The sequence below is a fragment of the Magallana gigas genome, chromosome 4 (genome assembly GCF_963853765.1).
Source record: "Magallana gigas chromosome 4, xbMagGiga1.1, whole genome shotgun sequence".
NCBI lineage: Eukaryota > Metazoa > Mollusca > Bivalvia > Ostreida > Ostreidae > Magallana > Magallana gigas.
In genome coordinates, this window is record NC_088856.1 from 43,661,687 (window position 1) to 43,681,174 (window position 19,488).

At 30.6% G+C, this 19,488-nt stretch overlaps 1 protein-coding gene across 5 annotated transcripts; it reads right to left on the reverse strand.

Moving 5' to 3' along the window:
• Positions 1-597: 597 nt before the first annotated feature.
• LOC136274833 (receptor-type tyrosine-protein phosphatase epsilon-like) lies at positions 598-18,114 on the reverse strand. Of its 5 annotated transcripts, none has more exons than XM_066082535.1 (27): positions 17,997-18,114; positions 15,516-15,734; positions 14,868-15,110; positions 13,235-13,372; positions 11,400-11,540; positions 11,116-11,256; positions 9,895-10,035; positions 8,317-8,451; positions 7,865-8,005; positions 7,481-7,595; positions 7,204-7,259; positions 6,836-6,993; positions 6,102-6,189; positions 5,722-5,792; positions 5,591-5,627; positions 5,403-5,500; positions 5,182-5,310; positions 4,747-4,895; positions 4,514-4,649; positions 4,020-4,151; positions 3,842-3,935; positions 3,597-3,664; positions 3,090-3,224; positions 2,258-2,377; positions 1,588-1,739; positions 1,285-1,420; positions 598-1,108 (listed from the first exon to the last, which is right to left on the reverse strand). In XM_066082535.1, exons 1-27 carry the CDS (start codon positions 18,058-18,060, stop codon positions 1,037-1,039), a joined length of 3,309 nt encoding a protein of 1,102 aa, XP_065938607.1. In that variant the 5' UTR covers positions 18,061-18,114; the 3' UTR covers positions 598-1,036. The 5 variants fall into 5 exon arrangements, with proteins under 5 accessions (XP_065938607.1, XP_065938606.1, XP_065938609.1 ...); XM_066082534.1 differs by having other exon boundaries at positions 7,204-7,262; XM_066082537.1 differs by lacking the exon at positions 17,997-18,114 and adding an exon at positions 15,882-15,964 and having other exon boundaries at positions 7,204-7,262.
• Positions 18,115-19,488: the final 1,374 nt, after the last annotated feature.

Below are 19,488 nucleotides of genomic sequence, written 5' to 3' on the forward strand. Positions count from 1 at the left end.
ATGGAATGCTGAGCTACGTGATATTTTGCCAAATGATCTCTGTCTACAGGATGTGTTTAAAATATGTTTTAGAACTACCAATGATTCAAATATTAATTGGTTACAATATAGAATTCTCCCTAGAATTCTTCCTGCTAAATATTATCTTAAGAAAATCAGAATTACTACCTCTGACTGCTGTACTTTCTGTAATGATATGCCTGAAACTATAAAACATGTTTTTGCAACTTGCAAGAAAAATCCAGCCTCTATGGAATGCACTTAGTATACTTATATATGAGAAATGCAACAAACATGTTAGTTTTGATGTTTGTAATGTATTATTTGGTGTTTATCCCCTTGTTTGGGAGAACAGAATTCTAAACTTTGTAATCCTTTATACAAAACAATATATATGTTTATGTTTAAAAAAAAGTAAGGCACAACATTTTTTAGGGCTTTTACACTATTTAAATCAAAGATACAAGACTGAAAAGTAAATTTATATTCAGAAATCAGAAATTGAGGAATTGAAAAAGCATGGTCTCCTTGGAATGATTTTATTAATCATCTGGCAGTTTAGAACTAACATGTGTACAATAATGCATCAATTTAATATTTTTCATGTTTTTTGTTTTTTGGTATTCCGTTGGTTTTTTTTCTTTGGTTTGTTTTTTTTCCCCCATGGATTGCAGTTTTACTGCTTAGGCATAACTATCACAAGCAACTACCCTACTCTTTATTTTATATTACAATATGGGATGAAAATGTGAGTATGTGAGAAGTGAGAGAGTGAATATTCCATAAAATGATCTATATATTTAACCTTTGTTTACAATAAAAAAAAAATACACATATACACTGTGGGAAAAATTTGGTTTCACAATCCATGAAACCTGAGGAATATATCATAATAAGTAAAAATTATTCAATATCTTGTATGAAATACCGACAAAAGGCAAAATCAACTAAGTGTTAATTATTTAAACATATGAAGTTAGTTTCTGTGTCCAAAAATTGTTTTGCTTTTATCATACACATATTATCTGTGAAAACTCTATACATTTGCATACAAAGTGTCATTCTGCAGGTAGTCTGATATGGTGTCGTGACAAAACTTGTATTCTTCCTAAAACAGAAATAAAGGAACATATGATCCACATATATATAAAGCTGTGCATTTTTTTCATATCAATAGATAAATGGGATCATCATATTGATATCAGTTGAGAAGTGTAGTCAATTTTTGATATGTTTTTGCTATATTTAATACATGTTCGCTATATGATTACGTTGTACACGTACAAAGCTGGATAGGAACTCCGGTCTCCGTGTCTGAAGCTGTCGTGTGATAGTAAATAAATCCACTTCTCCATCCAACATAATTTGTTCCAGGGCATTATAAACGGCACAGAATGGACCACATCGTTTGGCGCCATCGCTAAGAAAAGAGTTTTGATAAACAACATTGAATTTGAACTTTACATGAAATAAAAATTAAATTTGGAATGGTATTTGGTGTTGCAAAATATGAATAAGAGTTATAGACATATCAAAACACAATGTGACTTTTGATTTAAATTGAAAGGATGGATCTAAGTGTTTAACCTGGAGAGTACTAGTATCCTTCCATTTGGGTGAGTTCTTTCTTCTATTTTGGTCTCTTGAATTAGGTCAATCAAAACTCTTATATTTTTGTTGTCATACTCGTTTTCCCAACCTTTACACTCAAGAACTGCAACACGCATTCTACTTCCTCCCTAAGAAAGATGATAGAAATTATGCACTGAATGCTTAGTTTGGGATAGCGTTGGTCTTAAAACACATTATTTGTATTTGCACAAAAAAAATTAATGTCGCTTAAAAGCCATAACAAACACTTTTTGTCATCAATATGAATAAAGGATAAATAGCCATAAAACATAGCATTTAGTGCAAAAAACTTTGCCTGAAAAACTCTTTTTTGAGATAGCATTGATATGAATAACGATAATTTTTCAAAAGTACATTTCCGATTGGTTAGGTAATTATAGGTAACAATAATAGATCTAATGATGACGCTTGATGACGTTTACATATGCTCATACGCCATGATCAGGTTTGTGGTGTAACATGTATTGAACATTGGATGCTGTAGGTTTCCAATGCATACATAACGGGAAACATACATTTAATGTAAATTTTGAGAACGTATATGAATTTGTTCTAATCTAACTCGATAATATGTATTCTTAATCTTGCATTTAAAAATAAATAAGAGCAAACAAAAAATAAAAACCTTTTCCTGTAGCATCATGTTTGTTCTAGCCACACATTCAGTTTGTAGACACTCAGTCATATTCATGGTGAATTTTCCAACTGCTTTGTGTTGGTTCTTAGTTGGCAACCAAAGAGAGGTCTGTAGAAGAAGTATAGCTCAGTATTTGTTATTAATATATTGGATTCCATGAGATACAATTTGTAAAATTGCAGTATTTATATGAAGAAAAAGAAAAACAATCTTTAATTGTTGTTTTATATAAGTTGTGTCTTACCCATTTTAACAGTATTGTATATATTAAAATCATGATAACAAATTCAGTTTGTAGTGCATAACACAAGTGTTACCATGAATTTAAATACAGATTAAATGAACACATACCATATTTGAACAATACCGTATGTCCCATAACAATTTTAATCAATGAATTATTAAAGACTTTGAATTTTTATGTATCAATTTAAAGTACGTTTAAATGTTTTTACATGTCAACATTTCTGTAAGATAACATCATTAAATGAATCATTCAGCATGGATTTATTCAAAACTCTAAAACATAAATGATTTCATTCTGAGAATAAAACACATAGCACCTCTCTATTTCATTTAACCATAGGTTTAATTTGATCAAAACACAGTTATCTTATATTTCTATCATTGTGTGATAAAATGCAATAACAATTAGATATCCTATTTGATACTGCATGCTTATAATAGAAGATACATGTTTAGTCAGGCTATCGTTTCAGAAAAGGAGTTCATTTTTAACATTCAAAATTTCATTTAATCAAATTCCGATCACAACCTTTATTGTAAAACAAATAAATTCTAAAAAGAGAAATTTCCGTACCGATTGCACTTCATCTAAAGGATACAAGGACACAACCGTATATGCATTGTAAGTCTTCACCAGAGTCAGGAAGTCTTCTGTGTAATCAGGTAGAGAGAACTGAGCACTTATAAACCGGTCACTTCGTGTAAATGACTGCAATGGTATCACTCAAGCATTTCAACAAAAGCAAAAACATGTGTCATTTTCATTTTAACCACAATTTGTAAATGATAAAGTACACACATTCTAGTTCTTTTATCGTTTTCTATTAATATATTTATAACTATCAACATACTACCAGTAGCCACTAAAAGTCGTCGAATTCATTAACTCTATATATCTATAATAAAGTAAAGAGAAGTAAAAAAGAGAGTAAAGAAGACGACTGTTATTCAGTAGCATAATCATAAACCAGTGGTAAAAGTCTATAAAACCACCATGATGGTGATTTTAAATTTACATTTACAATCAACTATTGTTTTACAGTTTCATAAAGTAATTGAAAAATGTAAAGTAAGGTTTTACCTGTAAATATACTGCGTTGTAATAGAAGTTCTCAGTTGTACTTGTCAATGGGCATAAATACTTCTCGACTTATCACAGAAACAGGATCATCAGTTAAGATACATAATATGAGTAAGATAACTATCGATTAAAAAACAAATCGTACATTTGTCACGTCATATTTAAAAAAGAAAACATGGGATTAAGCTTGAGCTAAAATGTTGTATGTTCACATCACAGGTAATATCAAATAAAAAAAAATATACCTGGTAAAACACTAGGACAATAATTTGCTATCATGTTCAATCTTCCAGACTCATAATCTTCTTGTGTGTACACTTTTCTTATAGATAAGAGTTCCTAAAAAACATGTATTCAATACAGTAATACCCAAAAGCCCGTTTTTAGTCGTTAAAGGCGTAAACGATTTCTTTTTTCATGTACCTCAAACTCCCTGGCCAGCTGTGACTTTTTTGAGAGGTTTTGAAATTCATTCAAAAAATTATCCATCGGTACAGCTCTTAGTCGTCCCCTGAAAGCTTCAAGTAACGCCATATACAAGATTTTGTACTGTTCCTGTTGAAATAGGAAAACATTCACATTACATTTCACCAAAACAACCAAAGTCATATACCATACATGAACAAATTAAATCTTAAAAGTTGTAGTTCGTTTGAACATTTTGAACTAAATTAACTTTGATTATACAAAATAATTGGAATACGTATTAAGGTTCAAAGGGTCAACATTACTTCATTATGTCAGTTTACGTATATTTCCTTAACATTTTAATTGCGCTAATTATTGATTTCCCATCATAAATTAAACAAAATAATTACTTATTGTAAAAGGGCATATACTTTATCAATATAAATGAGGATAATCCACCACCAACATATGCCAAAGTTTAAAGAAACTTAAAGCTAGAGAACAATTACCTCTCCTTGCACCATGTTCATTCTAGCATTCCTCATCTTCTCTACATATTGTGGTACGTTTACGGTTCCAGTTTTCTCCCCTTCCCTATACAGGGCATCTAATGCTATAAAGGTTCCCGTTCTCCCTACACCTGCACTGTTTAAATATAGGTACATTTTTAATAGACATGTTTACTATACAACAATTGTGTAAAAAAGTGTACAAATGACAAAGAAAAGTTGTTACAAAGTACCTGCAGTTGACAACAATGTATCCCATGGGATGTTTAGCTGCAGTTTTCATTACGTGACGGTGGAAGACCACAAGACTTAAGGGCTCGGGAACCCCATGATCTGGCCACTGTGTGTAGTGGAACATGTAAACATCTCGTTCTGTTTTGTTCTTGGATGTAATACAAATACGCAAAATTATAAAAGAAATAACAAGGATAATCAGATACCATATTAAATTACCCGGTTATTTTATTTTTACACATGTTCCACTTTGTCTTAAAAATAAATGTATGTTTAGTTTATTCAGTGTTTTTCTGTTTAAAATAAGACACTTAGAAAGGTATGGAATACTAAGTGACTTTAATGCATTTTAAAAATATTTGTACATGTAGTAAGTCTTCGCTAGATTGAAAAATTCCTCTTGATTTAATTTTAAAATAATTATATATTCTTACCGTTTTGTTTTGTATCCTTAATTGTCGAAAGATATTTTCAGCATAAATTTGCTCTTTTTGACAACGAACGCTTATGACACCTTCAAAGAGTTTATCATTGAGGTCTGGCCAATACTTGGCACATTTTTTCTATTCAAAATGATATAAAAAGTCCTTGTAGAACAAAATGGGTTTAAAATAATAAAAATTAAGGAAAATCAATTTATCGAAATTTAACGTACAGTTTTGGCTTCGCTTATATTTGTGAGACAAATAAGGATTCTCGCGTTTTCTTGCCAGACCATTCTCCAGTAATCGTCAATTGTACCGGTCTTTGGTCCTGAGTAAATAAAAAAAATCTAATATTGATGCCTTTGAACCATAAATACATTGTATATAAATTCATATTATCCGATAGATATGGTATTACCTTGTGTTGCTATATACGATTTCCCCCCAAATACATCCTGCCAAGGAGATACATGTAGAAGTCACTTTTATGTTATTTACATGACATCATCTGATTAACAATTATTGAGTAAACGACAAAACAATACTAACCTCAATGTAGTTTGCATTAATGTAGTCTGATTCGTGGGTTGATGTGTCAAGAACTACACGAGAATGATCATCTTTAAATACAAAAAGTTGTATCCACATCAATACACATTATAATGAAATATACGTATGTTACATGTAGTATTTTGTTGTCTTTTCCAAAATATCAATTATTTAATGTAAAGTTTTGTTTCTATTTCTTCTTAGATTACATATAGCATATGGAATCTTTAGCAGTTCCTTTAATGTATAAAAAATAACTCGATATTAAGAGGTTTTTTTACGTATCATTTTCATGATGTTGTATTTCTTTCTCTTGTTTTCATAATCTTGAAAAACGGAAATGTAAACATGATAATAAATCGTTGATTGCTCAAACGTACATGGAAATATTGTTGTGTATCTGTTTTTTGATTGGTTTTCCTTTCTTTTTCCTGTAACACATGGATGTAATTCTCCTTTTGGGATTGCCTGCGTTTACGAATCATAAAAAAATCAAAAAATCACTTTTATTTCTGATTACTGTCAGTTTAACATTCTTATTACAATAAAATGCTTTTTTGTAATCCAGGCAGGATATGAAAGTAGCAACACTGCAAAAAATACTAACCCGCGTTAATGGATTTCAAATCCTTTTTTGCAATGACCGCTACCTTTATAACCCGCATTATCAAAGAAAGTATCTTATTGTTAATATTTACATCTTACTTTCAATTTTTTTTTCAATTGATCGCAAAGCGTACGGACAAGCAACCAATCGCTGTTAATTTACACCAGTAGGTTAGATTAAAGAATTAGCAACGTCGCCTTATATGAGTCTGATATCATCATTATTAATAATATTTCGTGCACTCCGTTAATTGTCTTAGATTGCTAAAGGTTTTCATGGAGCGATAAACTGTTTAGAACTGGATCGTGTAGAATTCAGTCGTGTCATTTTTTATAGAGCTATGGATTTCAACCATTTACCGAAAGAAATAGAGGGAATCATTGTAAGGGCATGTAGATATAACAATATATCTTAAGATAAAAAATATATCAATCTCTTAACTTCTAAAAACATTGTCTTTATCAAATTTGCAAAGATATACACATGTAGCATACAGTTTCAACATACCTTATATTCTCGTTCCATTTGAGTATCTTTAAAATCAGCCAAAGTTCGTATTAAGTTATCTAATTTTTTTGGAGATTGAGAGGTTAATGATTTGCTTTCTGTGTCTTCGATGTCAATCATTGTGTTGATATTCGTATTATAATATCTCCTTCTATTAGCTAAAATTAATTATAATATTAATCAACTTTATTCAATTATTGCAGTTGTAATCCATATATGTTTATTTCAAAAGTATAGAATGGAAAACAAAAATCTTATCTTATCCCTATTTCGTCAATATCTGCTTGACAGATGTAAAACAAAAGTTTATGATTTCGATACATTGTTAATACTTAAGCCCAAAAATCTAATTTGAATAAACAAAATACCTAATGTAGAACAACCAATGGTATCTGTTCTTTCATTTGAAGCTTTCCTTTCATTTCTTCTGGGCATGTGAATAAAAACGAAATTTCATTCTTCATGAATAATTAAATACATATAATCATCTCGTTTTAACTTTAAGTCTAAGTCATAAAAATTACAATTCGAACTTCTACACAATATACATGTATATAACAAAAATATCAATGAAATCAAATAAAATGTTATTTAAATGCAAGTTAAGGACAACTGATTAAAAAATTGATACTTATCTGCATTTACCTCAGAAAGAATATGCCGACAAGAACTAAGATAATGATACCAATTACTCCTCCTACTCCCCCTCCTATGAATTCTGCACTGCTTTTTTCAGTATTGTCTTCATTTTTTAACATTGCTAAATCAAATTCAAAGTAAAATATGAGTTTTAGAATTAAACGCTAGAACAATCTTTTATCTACAAAAAACAAACACAATTTTATCCTCATTTTTTTTCTCAAAATCATGAGACTTTTTTCTTATTGAAACCTCGTACCGTTTCAAGTCAAGTTTTTGTTCAAATCGAAAATTCTGAAAACATAAATGCTACTATCCTTATTCAAAAACATAGCAATGAAGACACTTACCCAGGCCATGATAATTTAATAGCTTTGACATAAAACAAACCTTTCATTTTACACGTTGGACCTTCTAAAGATGTTTTACAACCTAAGGTACAGTATCCATTTTCTCTCTCGCATGCTTCATTTTTGCAACCCTGGCTGCAGTTGGAACGACAATCTAGACCATACAACCCAGTTGGACAATCTGTAACAAAAATGATCTTAAACACTTTTAGCGGATCATCAGCTAACAATGAAAATCCCTAAAAAACCAACAAAAACAAAAGAACACCACTTATTCCCCCGCCCCCCCCCCCCACCCCCGCCCCTTTCATGGAAGAAAACACAAAAAATAATCTCCACTACCAAAAATACAAAGAAAACAACCAAAACACATCAAAACAAAATAACAAAAACAAGGCTTATTTGTAAGTTTTCTAAAAATATATATTTACATTTTGCATGTATAGCAAACTGAAATATACTACATGCCCATGTACTAAGTGTAAAACTTACTTTTTTTGCATTCAGGGTGCCGATTATTTTCTTGCGAACAGTAACATGATCCGTCGACATTGTTACATAACCCACCGATGCAATACGTAGAACAATTTTGTGTACAGTTCTGTCCATGCTTTCCATCTTCACATTCTAAAGAATAAAGACGCTTTCTAAAGTTACATTTGTGTTGCTGTTTATAGTCATATAGTGGAAGACCGAGTAGGTTTGTTTTTGTGTCAAATATACAATAGAAAACCCCAAATTGTGGGTGGTGTACATGACTTGTTTTACACAAACATGTATTTAGTATCTAAGATTTTTTCTTTTAAAAAATATGGATAGGAATTTATAACGTTAAGTATTCATTCGTGTATTCTTCTCAAACATCATACATCAAAAACGGGTATTTGAATTGTTTACATGCTCAATTTTTACAAAAGTAAACTCATACAATAATGATTAAAGTATGATTAAAGTGAATGCTATTGTATTCAAATCAGATACATTTACCTTGACAAAAATCAGAGTATAAAATAATAAAACAAATTCGCGATTAATGAAGAAATTAATAGATTGGTAAACTCCATCGCTGACTTTTCTTTAGAATATTGTAATAATTTTCTAAGAAAGTTGTAGACTACTTAAATGAAAAATAAACTTTTGCTATTCCATATTGACTAAATGCAATACAAAACAATGAAATGGCGAAAATTACCTTAGATGAGGAACCTACAGTGAGTAATTAAAAATGCACCTTGCTCAGACAATGCCCGTTTAGTACAATTTAGATTTTTTTTCTTTGGCTCATTATTCTTCAGAGTTTCGTCAAAAGCACCAAATTAACTATACCATATCATTTTTCACGAGTAGTTTATTGAAGAATGTTCATATTTCCCCCAAAAAGCTTGAAAAAAAAATCAGACAAATGTTTTAAAATTAAAAAAGCAATTTTGCTGAGCTCTTTCTCCCTTATTGTTTGTAATTAAAGAAAACAGTTGAGATTAGTTTACAAAATAATTAAGTTTTCAATTGATATCGTCTATATTTGAATTTTCAGTTGTTTAGAAAAATAAATAAACAAAACAAATATTCATTTTTACTCGATGAATGTCCTTTTGTTCAACAATTCTTGTAGATCTGTGCATCTTTAAAACCTAAAACTGCAGTTTCATTTCAGGCCGTAATAAACATTTTATTTGTCTATCTAATGAATCTAGAGTTTGTGTTCACCTGAGAATGTTATCTTCGACAAATCTTTTAGATATGTTCTAATTGGCATCTCCTTCTCAACAATAAGATGCAATTTGCTAAAATTTTATGTTATTAAACGACATGATGATGCATCTTGTGCAAGAAAATAACGTCTTCATTTTTATTAAAAATAAGGTTCTAAAAATCTTTTTTCTGCTCAAATAAAAATTGATTGAAATGTGACATTTCATTTTTTAAAGTAAAGGTGTTTTGATTTACAATGCCGCGCGAAATACTGCACAATGCCAACCTACTTTTAGATATGTAGGTATAATTTTCAACTTTATAAGTCAACTTATCTGATTTGCTAAAAAAATGAAAAGGTACATGAAGGGTACCTACTTATATTGCAGTAATCTCCCAGAAATCCTGCAACACACGAATCGTAACAATATCCACTTCTTGAATCGCAAGTAATGTTATCTTTGCAATTCCCACTACACAAACCTCTGCAATTTTTACCATACGTTCCACTTGCACAATCTGGGAACCAGAAATGAAAATAAAAGAACTAATAATCATAAAAGAAACCATCAGGATACAAAAGCAAATATACAGCAAGGAAAGTCCTTTTATGTGATAAATAAGTTTCGAGAAAATTCAGTACAAGATTTTTTTTAAAGACGATCCTAATAAGGAAGAAAACTAGTCGGTTAAAACTGACAAAACTTGAACTTGATATGTACTTCTTATCTTCTTATATATGATATGTATTTCTTATCTACACAACATGTTTCCAATCCACTCTTCTCAATGCAGCGAAAAATAAAGATTGTTTTTCGTTGAGTTGAAAATATGATGCCAAATGAAAGTTTTGATTAATCATATGTAATGCTTATATTATTTGAGATGATTAAAAAAGTCTACCAATTCACGAAGTAATATGTTTTTATTTGTTTGTCGAAAAATTGACAGTGGTTCCATAATAAACTGCTTACATTGTCAATAGTATTATGGCTCTCAAACCTCTATCACGAAAATTATTGTGGGAGAGGCTTTTAAAATTTTTAAATTGGTGAACATGTCCATTGTTGTCGAGTGTACAAAAATTTGTTGCCTTTTTTCATTGTACAGAAAATAATTTAATACCATTTAATTGCACACAGCATTATACAATTTACATCTTTCAAAAAGAATATCACATGAATATCTTAATAATGCAACTCGTACCTACTTTCAAAGAAATTTTCCAATAATCAAAGATACATGTACAGTTTTAACTATTCTTTTAGCGCCAAGATGTGTATAAAATACATGAACACGTACAGAAATATAAAATTCGAGATGAGAAGACTTCAACTTTTTGCAGCAATTGTTTTTTGATGATAAATAATATCATGCCTTACTATTTTCCATAACGGACGGACGGACGGACGGACGGACAGACAGACGGACTGACGGACGCAGAGGAAAGCTATAGTCCCCTCCGGTGAAAACCGGTAGGGGACTAATAACGTTGAATAATAACATCTCTCATTTAACTCTTTAAAAAAAATCAATGATAAAATCAAACGTGATTATCGTTTTGTACAACACTGATTGATTTTATTTGAATATTCATACCTTTATCACAACGCTCCCCCGTAAATCCAGCTTCACAGCCATTGTCACACCTGCCAGTTGATAAGTTGCACCTAATACCATCTTGACAGTTTCCACTACATTTGTACAGACAATCCTGACCATACTTTGAGAATGGACATTCTTGATTTAAAAAAGTAACCTTTTTACTATTTTTTTCCCAAAAAGATATCTGTATGCATTTAGACTTTTTTTAACAAAGAAGGGATTATACTTATTCTTTATGTCTAAACACATTCATTGTAAAAATAAAAATATTCAACAACCTTCTGTACAGTTTGATCCAGTATACCCATCTTTACATCCGTCTTCACATGTTCCATTTATGTGATTACATTGTTTGATGTCTTTACAATGCCCAACACACTTTGATTTACATTCCAATCCGAAATATCCAGCAGTGCATTCTATATTTAAAATTTGATAAAACCATAGTGAAAATTTGTACCCTTTTTAAGTGTATGTGTTATTTCATTCATTGTGTTATTTTTATAAACTTTATACCATCACATCATTACAACATTTAAAACCACGACGATGAGTTAACGCTTAAATTTATTATAAGAATTAAATAATTATTTTAGTTGTTAAAATTTAAGAAAAAAAAATACTGATTCAAAAATTGCATTATATAACTGCAAGATGATTGCATACAGTTAGAATTCTATCAGAAACGCTCTGCAGGATAATAGTGCTATAATAAAGAGGTGAATTTTTGCATTTTTTTATGCGCAATTTTCTTTTAACTCAATATATATTTCAAAATAACGCAGTGCTTATCTTACAATCTTAAATAGGTTTTCTTGTTATGTCACAATTAAAAATATCGATATGTCCCGAAAAAATGCTGAATCACACCCAACTTCGTAATATTGCTCTACCGAACGCAATTTAATGTATAGTACACCGGAAACAATTAATTGCCTTCCAATTTCGAAACTGTTATATTTCCCTCGCGTGCAAAAACCCTGCATGTTATTTGCTAGAAGTTCAAAGAGTCAGTTTCTTAGCATACGCACATGTAAGCATTTTTACAAAAATCAAGATGTCTGGCAGATAACGTCTGCGATGTCTTCATTTAAATACAGATGAACTCAAAATGATAAATTGACGAGAAAAACTATGTAAGTACACAGAAAGAAATTCAACTCATACATAAATTGAATTTTCACAATACAGTTTACATTTATTAAAGATAAGAACATATGTCAACCAAAAAAAAAAATGCAATTTTTCATGAAATACATGTGTAATGATGTTCGTAAACTGATTTTCATTTTTTTAACTATATTATGTATTTAAAAAAAAATAATATCCGTTTGCAGCAGAATAAAACCAGACACAGTTATAATTATACATATTAAAATCAGTTTGTGAAAAAAATAATTGATATTAAGTCCCTTAGTTTTAATTCTAATTAGGCAAACAGTAAATAAATCCCGATTAACTGAAACATTTGACCTCTTTCTATCGTATAGTTTTTATGTAAGCAATTCGTTGGCCAAAAAAGGTCTTCTACCGAGATTCACACCAATTTTATCTATATTCAAATCGCTGCCTTGACGTCAATTTTCAACAAACCATCTCAGTCAAATTTCAATTGCTGAGTATGTATTCTAGTATTTCATCGTATTTCAACTTGAACACTAGTAAAATTTACTAAAAAGTGAGTCCCAAAAAATAGCAAAATGAACATACCTAATTTGATTTCTTTTATCAAGAACTGTAGGTCTAACAACACTTAAAATGATGATTTTTAAAGTTTTTTAAACTCAAAATTTGTGCCTGCGGCAGGTACCCAAACTAGCGACTTGTTTCTGTACTGTCATTAAAATACTATAAAATTCTTTGTTATATTACTTTGCTTAATTATTTGTTTAGGTTTTCTCAATGTTTATGTCAATTTTCATTAAAATTCGCCACTTAGAAAGAGAGATATTTTCTCAATAATATCCGAACAACCCTCGTAATATGATTATTACATTATAGATAATATAACGTCAACGATTTTTTTTAATTTTGCCTCGTTACTTTCTATTTCATTCTTTCATCGCTTTGATAGAGATTCCTCTTATCTGCCTTATTTTATGGATTGAGCTACCTTTTTTACATGTATCGCCTATCCATCCAGGTAAACACCCCAAGCACTTTCCACTTATGATGTCACATCTACGCTCCTGACAATTTTCGGGACAGGGTTTATTACAATTTTCTCCAAAAACACCAAACTTTGAACAGCCTTTTTAAAGAAAACAAAATGCGTGAATATTTGTACTCAATAAAATGTTTTTCTGTAATTGTATTGTATTACTATCAAAAAGTCAATTGTGTTAGCTAATTTCAAAAGCATGATCTACTAGAGCCAGAAAAAAGTATCGTGTTTTGATGCGATATTCAAAATAACACGACACCGTTTGTTTTTAATTAAAGATAGTATGTGGCATAGAAAGATTTTGACATGGATAACAGTTAATTATAATAAAAATACAGTCACTGGTTTTTACAATATTTGACCAAAATAAGTTTAATTTTGTTTTTTCGAAAAATAAAAATTGTACGAGATCCAGTGAGATTCGATCGCATGACTTTTGAGATTCGTATTAAACGCTTAATCTTATTGCCCTTCGTTATTAGGTAACAATTTTGCAAAAAAAAAAAATATTATAAGATTATACTTGATTTTAGTGTTCATTTCTATAGGAAGTTCTTCACAATATGGAAGTGTTCCATACTGCCTTAAAAGTGTTTAAACAATTTTTTGAAAACTATATTTGTCTTTAATTATTTTAAGAATTGATGAGTTCCTAGTTTCATAACAATACATAAACACAATAATACATATCATAAATAGGTAAAACTGCTAAATCGTTATCAGCTTAGCGCCATCTTGTTGAACAAACAAAATCAGTGCATATCCTTATCTCTAAATTATGTCAGCAGCCTCTGTGCAAATGTTAAGTTATATGAAAACCTACCATGACTGATATTTTTTAAAATTAAACAGAAAGTGAAGCATCTTGCTTAGTATGAATAGCTTTCATTCAATGACTGTGTTATGTTTGTTAATCAACACATTATCGATGGTTTTGTAGACCCGCTAACAGTGGATTTGGTCCTGGTTTGTAACCTTGTCCATTCAGTGACTAAAAATGAAAACAATGGCGGACATGTTGCAATAAAAGATTTTCATATATATATGAAGGAAATAATTTGGTAAGGGACAACTGTGAATGTTCTGACCCATTGCACTCAGCTGTAAGTTAACAATTCTGGGGAATTGCTTGTCCGTTCGAATAAAACGTTATTTTACACATCATGTGACATTGTTTTCTGCCAGAGTCTGGTCAGTTATGGAAAGCCTAACGATCAGAAATTGCATCCGTAAAAAAAATATATGTCAAGTAATGCATTCGCATCAATGCTTACTAAAAAAGCAGTGTAGACATGTAACATTATGAAAGATTAATCGAGTTCATACGAGATGAACAACATCAGTTTATAATTGGAAAGGCTAAATGAAATTTTACATTTTTTCAAAAGTTACAAATGAGCGCTTTAAGGAATATTCTTGCTATTTTTCATATCTTCCCAATTCATAGACTTAAGAGAATTTAACATATTCATGACTTATGTTGTAAAAAGAAACGCTGTTACATTGTCCAAGAGACTTAATTTACATGATTATAACATTTTCAAATTATCTTCGTACAATCATCTTAATTATGAAAACATACCTTTTACTGTTACTTCACAAAGTTCTGTAAACACTGAATTGTTTTGGTATCCTGGAGGGTATGTTGATTCAGCAAGTCTTTCGTTATAAAATATAACATAACGCCCATGGTTTGTACATGTTGTGTTGAAATCTAAAGTGGGAATATCTTCTCTGTTCTTGTAACATAAGAACCCGTTCTGTCTTCGTGATGTATTAGATACAAACAAAGAAAATCCGGCAAAACGACCTCTCTGTGTCATGTCTATAAAAATGAGTAGCTCAGCATACTATATCACATAGTATTACATGTACCTTCAAATCGAGTAAACACAGTTAAATAACAACGAAAATTCCTCACATTTACATGGATAAGTAAACATATTTTGTAACATTAGGGTAAAACGTTCATTATTTTGTGTATTTGAATATATATAACGCTGGTGTGTATTTTGTCGTGTTCGATACCTGTTTTTTTTTCATCAGTGTGATCTAGAGCAAACATAATTTCCTTTTGTATCAAATTTAAATCTTCTAAGGATATCCAGCACTATTTAAATCAGTTTAGAAAAAAACACACACAAAAAGAAGTGTGAAAAATGGTAGAGTAAGCCTATACTCAGATGAATTTATCTTTTTATCGCTAACGTATTAGTATATTGGTACTTACTATTCGTATCTTTCTTGAACTGTATATTGATATTGTAAATACTTTGTGTTCCCCCAAGATCTACATTCCACCAAGTGGTATGCTGTTGAGAGGTTTGGCCTATTGCTTCTGTTCTCATACACGTGCTTATGTTTCTGTCCACTGCAAGTTTAGCAACACAATCAGCGCATGTCGAAGAAATGTCCTTTTGAGTTGCAGTCTTATTCACAGATAAATCATCTGAAAATATAGCTATTATTACTTAAGTATATTTTGCAGTGCATACATGAAATCGTATACAGGAATTAATAATGTGAAGCTTATGAAATTAAAAGTGGGTTTTGTTTTGATATATATACTATATTGAGACATGTGAAAATTTCTTACAGATTACATGAATAAACGATGTGTCTGGGTCACTCTTCTTTTATGGAGTGATGTACATCTTATCTAAGAGTATTTTTTTAAAAATAATTTAAAGATGATTTAAAAGTGTAAAGCAGTATGCTATTTTCTTTTCCTCTCCCTCCTCAACAAACTTTTAACCTTAACCAATTCTTTCTTTGTCCTTGAAGATATGGATGAAATATTTTTATATACGCGTATTCGGTCATATATAAAATGAGAATCATAACGAAAAACAAGAACTTTATGTCAACGTTATATTCTTAGTGTCGGAGAAATTTACATTGTCAATTCGTCCAGTTAAGATACATGCCTTTTTTAAGGTCACCTGAGTAAACTCAGGTAACCTATTGCTATCCGTTTTCGTCCGTCGTCGTGCGTTAAATTTTTTTTACATTTTTAACTTCTTCTTAAAAACTACAAGGCTAATTGCTACCACTTTTTAGTGTAAGGCATCTCTATGGTAAGAGAAATCTAAAACTGGTTGCATGGTTATGATGTCCATGAAGCCCTCTATTAAAATTGTGAAATTCATGACCCTGGGTAAGAGGTTCTGGCTCTCGGGTGGAGCCAATATGACCGTATAGTAAACATGTATTAAATCTTAGAAAATCTTCTTCTCTACTCTAATATATATTTGTGAAAAACTAAATGCATGGTAATGATGTCCATGAAGCCCCCTACTAAAATTTAGAAATTCATGGCCCTGGGTCAGTGATTATGGCTCTAGGGTTGGGCCATATAGTAAACATGTAGGGGCCAATATGACCGTACTGTAAACATGTATTAAATCTTAGAAAATCTATTCTCTACTCACATATATATATATTTAAAACTAAATGTAAGGTTATCATGTCCATGAAGCCCTTTACTAAAATTGTGAAATTCAGGGTGGGCCAATATGACCATAGGGTAAAAATGCATTAAATCTTTAAAAAAAAAACTTCTTCTTTACTTCCAAACATGTGGACAAAAAACTGAATATATGGTTATGATGTTCGCTAGCTCCTCTACCTAAATTGTGAAATTCATGGCCCCTGGGTCAGGGCTTCAGGACATGGGGAAGGGGGGGGGGGCAATATGGCAATATAGTGTTAATGCATATAATGTTTTAAAATCGTTTATCCTTTTCTCACACATCTGTATGAAAAACTGACTTCTAATTATGTTTACTAGTCGTTTACTTAAATTTTAAATTTCATGCCCCCTGGAGTATGGGTTTTGACTCTAGGGCAGGGCAACTATGGATGTATATATGTTAATGCATGTCATGTTTAAAAATTATCTTCTTTACTTCCACACACCTGAAAGGTAAATTGAATTGATGATTTCGTAGACCAGATCTTTAAGTTTTTCGCCTAAATTATAGGTTTTATAGTTCTTTTTGAAAGATTTAAGGCAGAGAGGTGGTCGTCATTACAAATCTATAATTTTTCTACTCCAGAATGAAACCAAATTAAATAAATATATGAGACTCCCCGACAGGTTTGTATATGGGTTATATGCTACTTAGGTGACCGTTAAGGCCTTTTTGGTCTCTTGTCTTAAACAGTAAAATGTCTTTTGTAATTCATGCGGATACATGCATGAAGGTAGCTAGAATTGCAGAAAAAAATACATTATCTGCTTGAGCAGGTTATCCTTTCTGTAATGATTGCTACTGTCATAATCAACATCCCGTATAAATTATCAAAGCATTTATTGAAATTATTCATAAAGAGGAAGTTAAAGTAACTTAAATATTGGAATTGTAAGTTAAATAATGATTTTTTCTATGAATGGTAATTTGAGTCTAATATCACCCCCCCCCCCTTTTTTTTGTTGGTTAAAGTTCGATCGATAAACGGATTACATGTATAACTGGGTCGTATAGATTTCAACCGTGCGAATTTTTTTAAGAGCTATGAGTCACAGGTATTCTAAATAATAATAAAAGGGACATATACTCAGTGCTTTCAATTAAACTATAAACGATGTGTCCAAAAATATAAACAAAGCGACTGCTGTAAAAATATATAATTACCGCATGTTGCTTACAGTTAGGTAAATAAAAAAGAGTATAAAGCTAAAAGTGTAATAATGATCTGTAATATTTACCGTATCCAAATGTTACAGCAAAAGTAAACAATATTTTCGTGCTCCACAGAATTCCAATAACCATGATTAACTCCGATAACTGTCAAATTTGAAGTGGCAATGATTGCTGTTCTTAAATACAAAACAGGAAGTTATTTTGATTGGCTCGATATGTGGTTAACATTTGCCAAGTATAAATAGCATTGGATCATATCTTTTTAAAAGGCTTCAAAGGGGCATGGTCACCATTCTCATTAGATATTATTTTTTTGAATGTTTAGAATGCTGGAGCTATGCATATAAAATGGCCTCGCAATTCTTTGTTATATAAACAAAGTTCTTGGTAATATTTTGAATGTTGGAAATTCTACGTTTTTTTTTCGATTTCGATTATTTTTTCTAGGTTCACACTAAAAAAATCGTAAAAGTAATAAATGGAGGCACAAGAAATACAATTTTTGACAACTTTTTGCAGTTAAACAATAGAATTACGGCAATATGTAAACGGTGTGACCATTTGGCCGAGCGCCAAATTTTTATATTCAAAATGGAGACTGCATATATATTCTGGACCAGTTTTCAGATTAAATAGTCTAAAATCATATATATTTCATTTAAAACACGATGAAGCAAGCTTTGCTTTTTCAGACGTCTGTAACAAATTGATGAAACATTCATCAGATTAAAATGGAAGAATAAACAATAATTGTTAATTAACATACTTTAGTTCAATCACATATGTTTTTATACGTAGCATTGCATTTAAAAGTCAGAGGTCATTCCTATCATAAAAGCGAAGGTACAAAAGAGGGAAGTCTAACATTAAAAAAACACTCAAAATTTAACTTTTGTTGATGGTGGTTGGGGGCAATTGCTTCATATTCAAACATTTTATCTTTATCTCAATTTACAAATTCTTCGATACGTACGTGCAAAAAAATCTTCCGAAAGAAGTTTCTATGTGCATGTGCCTATATCTTTGCTATTAAAAAACAATATGACTACCAGGTACCCTAGATAAACCTCATTGTCAACATTGACATCAATCCAATAGGGAGAGATATAGGAATAAGCTAAAAAAAAAAAATAAGATAACAAACGAATAAGAACATACATGTATTAATCAATTCAACTGTTTCATCGTTTTTTTTATATATCGGATGTTAGAATGATCATCAGTCATGTGACATTGACATTTGTATTCATAGGGTGGCTATGGTTGACCGAAAGTTACAATGTACAAGTAACATTAATACATTTAATTAAGTCTATGGCGGTTCAGACCACAAGGAATTAGTAGATTTTAGTTTCTTAATGCAACCAATTAATAATGTTAACATTTTTACATTAATATTAAACACTGTTCAAATTGTATTATTAGAACATCAAATTAATCAATAAAATTATAATTTTATGCAGCACTATACATGCATACGTTCGTCATATATATAAAGATATGTTTTACGGCGCGACCGTTGGGGCAACAAGAAGTAACACATAAATCGTATTCTTA

Coding starts and splice junctions, on each gene's coding strand:
- LOC136274833 (XM_066082534.1), bottom strand. CDS start 18,060: ATGGTTATTGGAATTCTGTGGAGCACGAAAATATTGTTTACTTTTGCT. Junction 3,225..3,596: donor ACAACGCAGTATATTTACAG/GTAAAACCTTAC, acceptor ATACCATTGCAG/TCATTTACACGAAGTGACCG. Junction 2,378..3,089: donor CTTTAGATGAAGTGCAATCG/GTACGGAAATTT, acceptor CTTCTTCTACAG/ACCTCTCTTTGGTTGCCAAC.